The sequence below is a fragment of the Myxocyprinus asiaticus genome, chromosome 1 (genome assembly GCF_019703515.2).
Source record: "Myxocyprinus asiaticus isolate MX2 ecotype Aquarium Trade chromosome 1, UBuf_Myxa_2, whole genome shotgun sequence".
Lineage (NCBI taxonomy): Eukaryota > Metazoa > Chordata > Actinopteri > Cypriniformes > Catostomidae > Myxocyprinus > Myxocyprinus asiaticus.
Window position 1 is genome coordinate 21053110 of NC_059344.1, and position 15607 is coordinate 21068716.

At 40.7% G+C, this 15607-nt stretch overlaps 1 protein-coding gene across 1 annotated transcript in view; it reads left to right on the forward strand.

Annotated features, from left to right (window-relative positions):
• The window catches only part of LOC127440888 (5-hydroxytryptamine receptor 2C-like), a 194300-nt gene extending 180301 nt beyond the window's left edge, over nucleotides 1-13999 (forward strand). The window contains exons 4-5 of the mRNA XM_051697973.1: nucleotides 9797-9997; nucleotides 11722-13999. Of these exons, the coding sequence (XP_051553933.1) occupies nucleotides 9797-9997; nucleotides 11722-12683 (1163 nt within the window). The 3' untranslated portion in view covers nucleotides 12684-13999. The remainder of the gene's footprint in view (nucleotides 1-9796; nucleotides 9998-11721) is intronic.
• The last annotated feature ends 1608 nt before the right edge of the window (nucleotides 14000-15607 follow it).

The following is a 15607-nucleotide window of genomic DNA, read 5'->3' on the forward strand; positions in this document are numbered from 1 at the left end:
CGCAGGTCCAAGATTGGCCGCAACCCACTGCCTTTTTTCGGTACGATGAAGTAGGGGCTGTAAAAGCCCTTCTTCATCTCGGCCGGAGGGACAGGTTCTATCGCACCCTTATATAGGAGGGTAGCGATCTCCACACGCAAGGTAGCAGCGTTTTCGTCCTTCACTAAGGTGAAGTGGAGACCGCTGAACCTGGGCGGATGCCTGGCGAACTGAATCGCATAGCCAAGTTGGACGGTCCGGATCAGCCATCACGACAGATTGGAAAGTGCAAGCCACGCATCCAAGCTCCGTGAGAGGGTGACCAAAGGGACAATCTCGTCGGATGTACCGGTGGGTGGGGCCTCACAGCGGGGCAGAGCTCGAAGTGCCACACCATGTCGTGGCCGTGCTGAGTTCAGGGACATCGAAGTACCTACATGGCTCCTTGTGACCACCCCCGGAGCAGCCTGGGACAGGGGAGGAAGAGGCCTGCCCTCATTACCCATGGAGACTGTCACATCGGGGATGGATTTGTGCCACAGCTGGGTGCTCAGGGGTGGGGAGACCGCCGCTGGAGCGCCAAACCTGCCAAATAGAGTGGTGGACGGTGGTCGTGATGACGGCCATACACATCGGATATGTGACCCAGGGAACAAGTAAACCGCTCTTGCTGAACTCTTGAGTACTGCAGCCACTTGGGCATGCAGCACAATTAAATGCAAAGGTAACAAAAGATTCTCCTCCCGGCCCTCGACTGGGGGATGGAGTGGTCTGCTTACCAGCTCCAGAGCAGCGGGTTTCATCATCCCTGGGTCGCCCGTCTCAGGGTCGCTTCGAAGCCTTTCTTGGTGGCCGCGAGACGGGTGGCGTCTGCTTCCTGTGATGGACTCCACGCCGGGGCCGGGCCGCAGGGGTGGGCTGCGGCGGAGCCGGTGCAGTCACCGCAGGGGGAACTTCCCAGCCCAGTTCCTTTAGCACCTCGGTGGACTTGCAGGAGAGCCATGGCATGCAGGGCGGAGGTGGCTTGTCCAGCGGCACTGTAGGCCTTGGCCGTCAGAGACCACATAAACCTACAGGCCTTGGATGGGAGCTTTGGGTGCCCGCACCAGGTGGCGGCGCTCTGTGGGCATAGGTGCACTGCGAGCGCCTTTTTCCACCGGGGGGATTGCCGAATAGCCCTTGGCCGCCCCACCATCGAGGGTAGTGAGGGCAGGGAAGCTGAAAGATCGGGACTGAGCAGTAAAAAGTGCCTACCATGACCTTGTTAGCTCTTTATGCACTTCCGGTAAGAAAGGAACGGGGCGGGGCATGGCTTTGAGCTGCGCCGCGAGCCCAGGTACCAATCATCGAGCCGCGAGGGTTCAGGGGAGAGCGGAGGGTTCCACTCTAGCCCGATGCTCGCGGCTGCCCGGGAAATGTCGTCATCTCCGTGTCAGCCTGTGACTGGGCGACCACACCCAAAGGGAGGAGCCCAGCTGAGGCTTCCGCGTCTGACTGGACGAGCCCGTTCTCCGATGCTGCACTCGAGAGCTCATCACTTTCGAGGGCTCCGAATAAGAGGTCGAACTTGCCGTGAGACGAGCCGGCGGACTCATCCGGAAGCCCGATTGGGGCAGACGAGCATGCTGGGGAATGGGAGGTCCACGGGGGGATACCCGGCGGAGGCGGTCCCATTGGGGTCCCCAAATCACCCCCAGTGCTAACCGCACTGGCCTCATACCCGTGGGTAGAAGGACCGAGGCGGGGAGCCTCTGGGGTGGCTTGTTTTCTTACAAAGGTAAGCCACGACTGCATCGTTGCCATGGATATGTTCTCGCAATGAGTACATGACCCATCCACGAACGCTGTCTCCGCGTGAGCAGTGCCCAGACACAAAAGACAGTGATCGTGACCGTCAGAAGGCGAGAGATAACGAGAGCCGTATGTCCGGGGGAGTGGCATGCAAATACCACTCACCAATTTTCATTGGCCTTTTATCAAAGACCAGAGGTGTCTCGGGCTCCCAAGAGTGACTCCTAGTGTCACTACATCGACACAACGTTGAGTGAGTGACAGGTAGGGAACTGTCCTTCAGCACACTTCTTATTGTGCTCTGTTGACATTTCAGTTATTTGTTGCTTTTCCCCTCCACTCAAACATAGACTAAAGAAATTGAAAGCTGCATCAGTCATTAAAACCAGAGTTATTATTGTTTTGAATTTAAATTGTGTTTTTTTTATTGCTACTTCATTTTCAATTTGTCCTTTCAATTTAGTTTAGTTTTATCTAAAATGATCCCTATCTAAAGAAATAATATATTTTGAGATTTCTTTTTTGTCTCTATCTGCCGACTAGTTTAGGAAAATAATGAGTCAACACAGTAGTAATTAGCACTCGCTGAGATGTTACATCTCACGACTTGACTGCAAATGCTACATCTGAAAACACTGGTAAAGCCCACTGCTAATAATAGGGCCATTTAACACGGACATGATTGTTAATTTGTGGAAAACTTGGGGCAGTTCTATGCACTGCTTGTGCACCTAAAACCCTGATGTGTCCGTGTGTTATCATTTAAAAAAAATAAGAGGTATCATAAAAATGTATTTAGTACTGCCTTGAAGACGCTATTTGACAACAGATACTCTCATAAATTCCACAAGACAAAAATAGTAACTGAATTTAAACAAATGATCCAGTTCAAAAGTTTACATTCCCTTGATTCTAAAAGGATTAGTTCACCCAAAAATGAAAATTCAATCATTGTTTACTCACCCTTGTGGTGTTATAACACCATATGATTTTCTTTCTTTTTCTTAACACAAAGGGAGAAATTGTGAAAAAAACAAAAAAAGAAACAATTGTGCTCAGTGATGTCATACAATGGCAGTTTATAGTGACCACTTCTTCAAGCTTCAAAAGGACGCAAAAGTATAATTCAGAAGTCTAACAAATTATTATATGCGACTCGTCATGTTCTGAAGGAATATGATAAGGTTTGGTGAGAAACAAACCGAAATCCGATGTATTATTAAGTGAAACTCTTCACCGACCATTGATCTCCTGTGCACGTTCATGAGACTGACTTCACGTGAGCTTTAGAGCTACTGGCACGATAGCAAACCCTTTAATATGGTGTGTTGCTTTCTCTATGATTAATGACTGTTTGTGTAATAATTCTGAGCAGTGAAGATGCCCACTTTTCTTAAGAAAAATACTGCACATTCTTTGGTTTCCCAGCATCTTCTGCACATTTGAGTTCTTCCCAACAGTGGCTAAATGATATAGACATCAATCTTTTGACACTTAAGACAATTGATGGACTCACACACAATTATTACAAAAGCTGCAAAACATTCATTGATGCTCAAGAAGGAAACACAAGAACCAAGGGGATGAAAACTTTTGAACAGGATGATTACAGTACATTTTGTGTAATGTAGCTTTTGAAAGAAAAGTACTACATAAAACATATAGTCTTTTATCTCTTATATTTGCATACATTCTGAAAGGGGTGTGAAAACGTATAGGCCTAAAACAAAAGGGGTATGCAAACTTCTGCAATATATAGTTTGTGAAAATGTTTATTTTATTTTATATTTTGTTTTTCACTATTTAACCACATTTTAGCTTTTTTATTTTTATTTACAAATTCCATGTAGCCTATTCTATCCATATAATTTCATATTGCATGTGTAATTATGAGTAGACTTGTCATGTCAGGTACACATTTTAACGCAAATTTCACAACACTGGAAACTAAAATTCAAAATGCAATCCCCACATCTCAACATTTAACAACAAGTTAAGCTCAATCAACAGCATTTGTGGCATAATATTGATTATCACAAAAATTAATTTTGACTCGTCCCTCCTTTTCTTAAAAAAAGCAGAAATCGAGTTGAGGCGAGGCACTTACAATGGAAGTGAATGGGGAAAATAAAAGTGAATGTGGCCAATTTTTGGAGGGTTTAAACAAAGAAATGTGAAGCTTATAATTTTATAATAGCACTTGCATTAATTCTTCTGTTAAAACACATGTATTATTTGAGCTGTAAAGTTGTTTAAATAGTCATTTTTACAGTCATTTTAGGGTTTGTTGACATAACTTCTTTGCCATGACGATGTAGTAAAATTGGCTATAACTTCACACAGAAAAGTTCAGCAAGCGATTTTATCCCACTAAAGTCATGTTAACACGCATATTGTTTGTGTTTTATGGTAATACTTTTGAAACAGTGATTATTTTAACATTCAAAAATTGGCCCCATTAACTTCCATTGTAAGTGTCTCACTGGAACCTCGATTTTTGCTTCTTTTTTTTAAGAAAAGGAGGGACGATGTATGTACTATGTAAAAATTACAGTGTATCTGTCTGAATGTGACACTTGTCTGATTTACTTCCATGCTTGCGGCTAAAATGAAAATTCAGAAAACACACCACTTACATTTTCACATGCACGAAGACATGGGTCAGCTTCTTTCAGCTCATTGTTGAAAATGCATTTTTGCATTATTTTGGGCATTTGCGCTGACTGACAGGACAACATAGAGCGCATGACGTCATTGCCATGGTAACCAGACCCATTTCTTCTCTGCAAACGTTACCAGAGACAATAGCGAGAAGGACAATGAGGATATTTAATTAAAGAAGAAAAAAAATCAGTGACCCTACCAAACACCGGGACTGTCCTGTGTAATAAACCGGGACGTCTGGTCACCCAATCTATAATTAAATTATAAACAAAACATTTCGCTGCCCAAAATAACTTCATATTTCATTGTGCATTTAATTGTGGAAAAAACTGTAAAAGAACATATTTTAAGCAGCTTGTCAATGCTTTTAAAATAGAAAAACAATAAATAGGTGCTGGTTATTAGTTGCAGTCTGCTTTAGCAATAAAAAAATTTTCCGACCATTTAAAAAGTTACAGTTAATTCATCAAGGACCAGTTTAAGTTGACAACACTGCGTGGACTACAAGAGACTACAGATGCCTACATGGGTAAAAAGACATAAAGCTACACTGTCACTTTTATTTTTGTTAAAAAATAACAAAATGTTATTAATGAGATGAGTAATGAGTGCAACCATCCATCTTATTTTACCCAAATACACTTTGATAAACCTATAACAATGATTTATATTTAAGAGCTGCATGCATACGTCATTCACCCGTGCGTGTTCACATGTTCACGTCATATCCGTACACAGAGAAAATAAGCTCCGGTTACTGTAGGGAGTGAAAGTTTGTTGTCACAACGAACAAGAAAAATTTACCATGGATCATTCAAAACAACAAACCTCCAGGGAATCACTTTGTAAAAACAAAGAAACCCCGAACAGAGCAGAGTCTACAAGCAAAAAGGGAAAGCAACAGAGTCCGCAATTAAACCCGAATCAACATCAGCTTGGATTTCAGAGGTGGCGATAACTGAAAGGATTTAAAAGCGACCCAGAGATGGCTTTTTTCTTACTCAACAGGTAAGATATTTTATTGATATGGTTTATGTATAGTTCACTACACTCACGTCTGTGTGTGTAGTGAAATACAATAATTATACTGTAATCTGTGCAGAAATTTTCACTTGCTAGCACGTGTGAATTTTCTGTATAACGGCAATAATTTATATAAATAAATCCTTTAGTCCCAGGCTTGCCAAGCACATGTGAGTCTTGAAATTATGTTGACCACTGGTTGGTAACAATGACAATCTATAAATTAGTTAATACCGTGGTCTATTTGGCCAGAATATCCTGCTGTTATAAAAACTTTACAGTGTTTGACCTTATCAGACTATCAATCATTGTGTCTAATGTTAATGAACATTAATGAACTAACTTTTGTAACGTCATTTATTTCAAAACATCAGTGTTTCCAATAAGTCAAAACAACAGCATAAGACATGCCACTTACTTGCTCAGATGATATGTTTTCAGATATCCGTCTTTTCCTTTCTTTCGTTATTTATTTTTCCATTCACTCTGATAAGATGCCCTGTATCCAGGTGTACAGTGGTGCCTCGAACCACATTCATCTGCGCAGACGAGCAGAGCCGAAGCACAACCAAAACAATGTTGTTCCGCAAGATGCATGCAGTTTTATTTTTTAACAAAGTTACATAGTGTAGCTTTAATAGCTCAATAATAATAATATTTTTCAGAATTTTAATTTTTATATGTTGTTTTAGTAAACTGAGAGAGACATGATGTGGGTGACAAAACCGTGAGGCGAGCACCGTCTTGGCTGCACAAATGCTGTGTTTTTTACCAGTTCAATTAACCAGTTGTCAGGTCCCGTGCCATGCAAAACTGCCTTGTAGTTTCTAGTACATTGGCTACATACCTGTCTCTATGTGTTCGTCGTGCCAGCCACCTTGGTAATCGATGTTGTATAGCAGTCTCTGTAGTAACATTCAAGCGTATTGGTTGACTGAGTGTGCCGCTCTGCAGGTGTGTTTGCTCAACATGGTGAAACAAACTCTGACTACGTCTACGACATCAGGGGGTTCTACAATTGCTTGCAGACAGAGTGTCCATTTATTTCTGTTTCATTATTTTTATTTATTTATTTTGTTCATTGCATCACAATTCAAATGCCATGGACTTGGCTGGACTCCTGAGTCCCAAAGGCTTGAGTCCGAGTCAAGTCCGAGTAAAAATGCATCGAGTACCCCAACTCTAGTAAACACACAAGTCTTTATGTCTACAAGTAGAAATATTGCAACACTCTAAATATTGCAACACTGTTTGGATACAAGGGGGATACTCTGTTCCTTTTTCCTGTTAAAATGTGCAGCCATTTGAGAGCTAAGAGCAGTACTGTAGTCTAGGGTATATGCAGGCATATGGCATATGCCCACCTATCTTTCTTAGGATTTTGCATATACCCACCTAAAATAAGTGATGATAAGTATGGCCGCAAGAACAACAAGTAGGCTTTTGACCCAGAACTTTTTCAAACTACTAACTCGATGCCGCAGCACCATTGAGTGAATTGTGTGTGTGTGTGTGTGTGTGTGTGTGTGTGTGTGTGTGTGTGTGTGTGTGTGTGTGTGTGTGTGTGTGTGTGTGTGTGTGTTTTTTAAGTGTACAGAGATTCTCTCTAAATGCGCATGGAGCAGCGGGAGGTGGGAGCGCAACTGATGGCATGGACAAGACAGACAGTCGGATTAAGCTGATCTACCAATCAGAACATTCATTTCAGATGCGACTAGATGTTTGCTAACCAATCATATTTTCAGTTTCAGTAAGGGGCAGGACATTTCCAGCATCTAATGCTGATGCAAAAGCATCAATTCTAAAGTATTAACAATCAAGTTACCATCTTAGCAGTGTAGAGATTATATATATATATATATATATATATATATATATATATATATATATATATATATATATATATATATACACAGATCAGCCACAACATTAACACCACCTGCCTAATATTGTGTAGGTCCCCCTCGTGCCACCAAAACAGCGCCAACCCTCATCTCAGAATAGCATTCTGAGATTATATTCTTCTCACCACAATTGTACAGAGCGGTTATCTGAGTTACCGTAGACTTTGTCAGTTCGAACCAGTCTGGCCATTCCCATTGACCTCTCTCATCAACAAGGCATTTCCATCCATTACTCAGAATGATGCCAAAAACAAAAAACATCCAGTGAGTGGCAGTTCTGTGGACGGAAATACCTTGTTAATGAGAGAGGTCAACAGAGAATAGCCAGACTGGTTCGAACTGACAAAGTCTATGGTAACTCAGATAACCACTCTGTACAATTGTGGTGACAGGAATAGCATCTCAAAACACAGTATGCCCACCTCTTCAGACACTATTACACCACTGGCTAAGAGGGAATTAAACCTTAATTTGGGGCTTGAACTGACCTAATCTCCTGGCCCCTGCTTTCCACCATCCACCACACCTCCAACACCTCTATATGCCAATCTATCACTTACTCTCGCTTCTTATTTAACCACGTAATCTGTAACCTTTTGGACTTGCTGCAGTCATTTTTTCTCATTTAGGGGAAGTGTAATCACATATGCTGTGGGCTATTTTAGTGGACAGCAGAGTATGAATGGGACCACCTGGAGAGATATGGACAAATAAACGAGGAAAGGAAAACCCCTCTCTCACCATCTGTGTCAAAACACTTGCCATTCTCATGCTGGCGAAGAAACTGTGTTATCATTAATTTCACTAACTTGCCTTCAAATCTCCAGACCAGGTGTCCTGAGCTCCACAGTGATGTCTGGATTTGGTCCAGTTTAATTCTGCCCATGACTGGAGTGCCTTCACTTGCCCTTGGCTCCAATAAAACATTAAATTGACAGTGAATCACATCTTGTGTGGTGCTAATGTCATCCCAACCCTCATACATGCCCCTCTAGACCTGTAGACCTTTCTTTAAAAGTACCTGACCTGCATTAGAGTGTGTACTCTCCAAGAGAAGTTTTCATTTTGCCACTTCTGTCCTCTAAAAGCCTATCAATTTAAGGCTGAAATTTTGTATTAGAGGTACCATCTCTTGTCCCCATCTGTTAAGTTCAATGTTTTCTGAACTAAAAGTTAGCAAAAGTTGAATGTTGGTCCTTAGAAACTTTCAATATTTTTAGTGCTGTTTGCTAAGAGCAAACATCATTAAAACTTTTGCTACAGTTCGATCACACTATGAATTCAGCAACAGTAGGTAGTTTTGCTGCTGAAATCGGTCTGTGCTTGCCTAAATTTGAATCACCGGCCCTCAATGGCCAAAGCTGGAAGTGTTGTTGAACATGTGAGCTCCAGTTTCCAGTAAAATGTCCACAGAGTGAAGCCAAAAGTGAGTTGTATTGTTTGTTGTAAATAATGTAATACAGTCAACAGGAATGCATATTTTATTAACTCTACTCCCTAACCCAAACCCCAACCCCTAAACCTAACCATTAGTGGGCTAAAATGTTATTTCAGACTGAAAATGCAACCTCCAAATTGCACTAACTGTTGTTAATGTGCATATAATTACTTCCCACGGGACCAGAACCTGTGTCTCTGAGGCTGCTCATGCAACATGCTCAATGTGTTCACTCTTAAATTGATGCAGAAATGTCTCTGAGGGGCTGATAGTCAGTAATTCTGCTTAATGGGGTTGATTTCAGGGTTAGGGTTGAATTCATTTTTGGAAGCAGCCTGTGTGATCATGTTGATTACTCATAATTGGTGACAGGGATTTGAACAAACCCTCAACCCTAAGTATTAAACTTGTCTTGCATTGTTTGTCTTCCAAATGCATAAATGTAAATGTAAATGTTTGTGTTGTGGACATGAATGGTACCTCAAATGGTATCTCATACAGTTTGTTGAGAAGAGGAGTGCCATTACTTTTCTAAGCAATAACTTGCACCCCCCACAATAGCCTAGCATCCTGGTAACTTTGCACAGGCAAGCACCACTCAAATTTTCTTCAGAAAATGTAAAAATCTAGTTTATTCTCTGTGTGTTGCTAAGCAAACCACTATATTAGATGATTCCAGGCTTTATCACTGTAGACCCAGTATGACTGTCTCTCTTTCTGTATTTCTCTCACTGTCTCTCTCTCTCATCCTTGAACCTACACAATTTTAAATGACTTGCTTTTTACATAACCTGACTGGGACTTAATGTTGGTTATTTCAAGTCTTCTGACACAACACAGCCTTTTTTAGCTGCATTATGTATGACCATTTTACCTTCTATTTATGTCTGTCATCTTCTCTCTGCTTTCTTTCTTTCTTTTTTTAATGTAATTATTCATTGGTATGACTGTTTAATTTAGAATGTTTACAAAGAAATCTCCCTTTTGTTCTCTCTAGATTATGCTTGGCCGTTGCCCAGTGCTCTTTGTCCTATTTGGATATATCTGGATGTGCTCTTCTCCACTGCTTCCATCATGCACCTGTGTGCCATTTCTCTCGATCGCTACGTGGCCATACGCAATCCAATCGAGCACAGCCGGTTCAACTCCCGCACCAAGGCCATGTTGAAGATCGCTGCAGTCTGGACCATTTCAATAGGTCAGAGAAACATTTAAAAGACATCCAATTATCTGGTAAACTGAATAAAATGTTGTATTTCCTTCGATTATGATCATGAGGTTGAATGGGAATGATGCAGCAACCCCAAATTACCAGCATACAGGAAATGCTGGAAAATACCTTGTAGCCTAAGTTCAGAAAAAGGGACAAACACCATTAATTTACAAAGTCATGTAAGCCTTTTGATCAAACAGTTCTTTTAAATCATTCATACCCAGTAAAGTCAATTTCTGTCCACTGCAACCAATTGTCCTTTTGAATTCATTGGAATCTGTTAGTATTTCACAGGGCCCCTGAGAACTTATTCTGAGTTATTTTGTGGGTTTTCTCAAGGTTAAAACAAGAGCCTCAAACTGTGTTTTAGAGACCACTCAATAGAGCAATAATAAAAATATTTTAAATGAAAATGTTTACAATTTGTTCTGTGATTTTCTCCATCAATGAAAGCAGCTCTCCAAGAGCTTGTTCTTGCATTGAGTAATTAAATGTTGAAGATTATTCCAGAAATCATTTATCTGTATTAACGATCGGCACCTACTGTTCAAAGTAAACCACAGAAAGTCAACTTTTCACATACTGTAATTTGTATGGAATTCTAAGGGCTTGGCGCACTATTGCATTAGCGCCCTCTATAGTCAGACTTGTGATGTTCAATATAGAGTGACCATGACTGATCTGTTTTAACAGCAGAGAGATAAGTGAAATTACAGTCTGTATTGATTGATATCACTGGCAGTTGTGCTTGAAGGTTTAATTATTTTAGTATAGAAAAAAAAAAAAAAAAAACGGAGAATCTCATTCTGCCACTAACCTCACTCTCTCCTCTTCCCCCCTCTCTCTGCCTTTCATTGTCCAAGGTAAGAAAGATAAAAAGCCTCATTTACTTTCTTACCCTGCTCATAGCAATGGATGCAAGTGTATTCAGACATGGTCACACATGCTGTACTGTATGTATTTAAAGTACATATACATAATACACACATGCATACAGCACAAAAACAAACTAATGACAGTACCACCAGGAGAAGTTACTAAACAAGAAAGCACAGTTTGCTTCTTTTCCCTCCTCTAGATATCTCTTCATATCTTATGTTTCATCTCTCTTTCTCTTTCTCCATAGAGGGATCTTGTCTCATTTGCTAATATTAAAAATACTTAGTAATGACAGTGCATATGACAGAAAGTTCACACATCTAACCTCTCTCCCATTTAAATGTGAGCCCAATGTTTATTTGATTCTTACCTGGATCCAAATCAGTACTAAGGCTCCATCTGCCTTGACAGTCTGATTCATCTGCTCTAATTAAATAAAATATCCCCTCTCTCAACCATCAGGAATACTGATCTGGTTGGATAAGAAAATGTATTTGTCTCAGAAAGAGACCTCTGAGTCTGTTTTACTGGGCCCGTTTGTTTTTTGCTTTTGTCTCCAACATCTTTTTTTTCAGTTTTCTCTCTCATTTGTCAGTCTGACTTATCCTTTGGTTTAAAATTCTGTTTGTTGCTCCATTGACACACTCCTGTATTTGCACCTCTCTCTTTGTTTCGCTCTCTGTCAGTCTCGCTCCCTGCTCTTCTCCTGTCAGTGGAAAATAATATTGCTGGGTTGCAAGGCTTGTTCTGCTTTTGTAGATAGATCATTTAGTTTATTGAATATACTCACTCTCCCTAAACCCCATCCCTTCTCTCTTGCTCTCTTGCAGGTATCTCAATGCCTATCCCAGTGATCGGACTGCGTAATAGAGAGAAGGTTTTTATAAATGGCAACTGTGCTCTGAACGAGGAACGCTTCATACTGGTCGGCTCTTTTGTTGCCTTCTTCATTCCTCTGGTCATCATGGTGGTCACATATTGTCTTACTGTCCAAGTGCTTCAGCGTCAGGCCACGGTCTTCCTCCACGAGGGTAAAGCCTCTTCTCAGCAGCCTTTGCAGTCACCGGCTCCGCCCACTTCCCAGCTCGCTACAACTTCTGCTCCATCCCGTCGCAGCAGCCTGAACTATCTTCGGATCAGCAACAGTGATGGAAACACCCTCGGTCTGACCACGCCCTCGGACACCATCTCAATAATCCCAAGTTCAGAAGCTCCCTCACAGCTGAATTCACCCGCTGGGCGGGACCCGGGTGGAGCCCGCGGGCGGCGTGGCATGATGCAGGCCATCAAGAATGAACGGCGGGCATCCAAGGTGTTGGGTGTGGTGTTCTTCCTCTTCCTTATCATGTGGTGTCCCTTTTTCATCACCAATGTTCTATATGTCCTCTGCCATGGAGCATGTAATGAGCCACTACTAACAGAACTGTTGAATGTGTTTGTATGGGTGGGGTACATTTCATCAGGGGTTAACCCTTTAGTGTACACATTGTTTAACAAGACCTACCGACGGGCGTTTTCAAGTTACATGCACTGCCAGTATAGACAGGTGGGGCTTAAACCCATCCCTATACATGTTCCTTGTCCATCCCTTGCGGCAGTCACGCCCATCCTAATCTGCCAAAAAGTTGCTGTTGATCGTAATAGTAACTGCCGAAATGGGGATGGGAATGGAATCCGGAATCTGGAGCCTCATGACACGGACACTGACCCCGGACTGGAACTGAAACCAGGAATATCAGAGCTTTCCATCAACAGCAGCCATAGTCAAACAGAACACACCAGCAGTGTCTGAAAAGTATCTTTGAATCTGACGTGGAGACTAGGACGGGGTGTGACTGTACTCCAAGTGATCTGCCTAAATATGTCTCAAGGAGATGTCACACCTAAAATAACTCATAACAGCACTGTGATTGGCTGTCTCCACAACCTCAGCTGTATCACAGTTATTGTTATTGAGTTATTGACAGAAACAATAAACTGACCAAGGTCAGGAGACATTGTGTCAGTGCTGGGAAAGGGAAAGAGAATGTCAATGCAGAGTATGGGTGTTTGTGAACATGTTCAGATGCCTGAATGCCAATGAGTATTGCATGAGTGCCCAGTCTCTAACTAAAGCAGCATTGGACAATATGAGCATTACCGATACCTTAAGACTGCAATTCACTATATGTGCAGCAAAGTCTGACAGGTAGGGTCACAGCATCCTCTTGTGGTCAGGTGAGTAAATACAAAAGACGCAGTGCAAACCCAAAAACATGAAAAATAAATTTACTCTCATCCAAGCTATTTGCATTAAAATATGGATGAAGTTATACTGTCTAAATACACTTGCAAGTCGGATTATTGTATGTGTAGCTTGTAAACATCTTCAGTAATATATGTTGGATTCTTTGGGAGTTGTAGAAACACAATAGCATGGTAAGAAACCATATTTTATTTTCCTGGCCTTACAGTGTGGTGGAAATTACTACAAAACACCAGTTCTCTCCTTACCACTTCTCACAGTGGCATAGCAAACTGGACCAAACAGCAGAATGAGGTGAAATTCAAACCCAACAAAAAATCCTATCACTGATTTTGGTGTACATCTTAAATCTTAAGACACAACAAATGTGGCTTGAGTATTGAATCTCAAGTGAGAAGGGTTTCATTCAGTCAATTCTGAAAAGTCCAAATTGCTTCTTTAGGATTTTGTCAGAATGTTTTTTCCCCTCCTCTAATTTGAAGTAACAGCTTCTAAATACGGAGAACATTCTCTCCTGAATGTTGGATTAGTTGTGAGATGCCTCATCTAGTGGTTATGAATGAGTGAGGGAAGAAGCAACATTGCACAAGAGTACTACACCGTTTACTTTATATGGACGGACTGTCCATGACAATAGATGTTGGTCTGTAAGACTGAAAATATTCATTTCAGAATGTCCAGGAACATTTAATGTATAAAGCTGTACATTTTTGCTCTTTTTATGTGTAGAACCTTAGAAATTCTCCTGTATCACCTGCCTATGTTCAAACTGCCACTTTCACCATAGCCTGTGAATGTTTTACCAGATTTTTGTTGTTGTTGTTGTTAAAACCCATCCTACTCACAATGTTATCATTTTGTGAAGCTGCTATTTATTTAAATAAAAGACAGTTATCATTTATTCTGAAGTATGCGTTGTTCTGGTGGTCAGTGATATTTGTGCTGTAAAGTGAATTCTAAAGAGTTTGTATATATTATTATAAACTGAATATAAGATATTTACTTGGAATGGAATCAAATTGCTTTAAGGATTCAGGACCATGGACAGTGTCAGCTAGGTGGTGGCCAGGAACTGTCTTAAGAACACCATCTTTTCATTGTATTTAGATTTTTTCTTCATTTAAATAATGAATAGACCAAACAATTTATTTACACCACATGTTAAAGGAATGGTTCACCCAAAAAATGAAAATTCTCTCTTCATTGAAAATGTGCTCACCCTCATGCCATCCCAGAAGTGTATGACTTTCTTTCTTCTGCCAAACACCAATGGAGATTTTTTAGAAGAATATCTATGTTTGTCCATACAATGCAAGTGAATGGTGACCAAATTTTTAAAGCTCCAAAAAGCACATAAAGGCAGCATAAAAGTAATCCAAAAGACTCCAGTTGTTTAATGCATGTCTTCTGAAGTGATCTAATTGATTTTGGCTAAGAACAGACCAAAATATAAATCCTTTTAACATCACTAAATGTAATCAATAACTAAATTTTGACATCGGCAGTTTCTTTGGTGATCATGATTTTAAGCTCGATTACCCTTCCTAGCACCATCTAGCGCTCTGCGCATGCGTCAAGCACTAGAAAGTGTAATCCAGCCTGAAATCGTGATCATGATCTGTTCTCACCTAAAATCTATCATATCACTTATGAAGACATGGACCACGGGAGTCGTATAGATTATTTTTATACTGCCTTTATGTGCTTTTTGGAGTTTCAAAGTTCTGGTCAGCATTCACTTGCATTGAATGGACCTACAGAGCTGAGATATTCTTATAAAAATCTTAATTTGTGTGCGCAAGAAGAAAGAAAGTCTGGAATCAGTTTAAACTAATGACACATGCATTTCTTTTTGTTTTGTTTTTTACTCTAAAAATTATTACATTGATATGTTGGCTACTATGGAAATAATATTATGCATTATATATATATATATATATATATATATATATATATATATATATATATATATATATATATATATATATATAAGTCTTATAGATTTATAAAGACATAGTGTATTTTATCTGTAGGCGCGCCCTCCCTATTTTTGACCAAGCCTGAAACGATACTGCCATCTACTGACAGAAATACGAAATAGGACACAAAAATACATACAGTAACATGGCCTCTAAGCCTTGCATTAATAAACAAGGCATGTGTTTCATAAACTGGAATTTGCATAGAATCCTACTCCAACATCATCGCAAAAATTTCCGTTTGTCTCGTTTCTCGTCTGTTTGTGCTGCTAACGATGGCATTACAAGTAACTCTGTCATTTATCTAACTACAACAGATAATGGAAAAATTGATAATATAGACAGTCTTACTTGGCCATCATCTGCACTTACTTCTGATTTCTGGGGTGCTATTTTTCCACCTTAACCTTAGTACCTTTGCCGCTCCAGTCAACCGTTATTTTGGTGGGAGGTGGTCTGGACTTCAGTGTGCGCATGCGCTCAGGGCAGCGT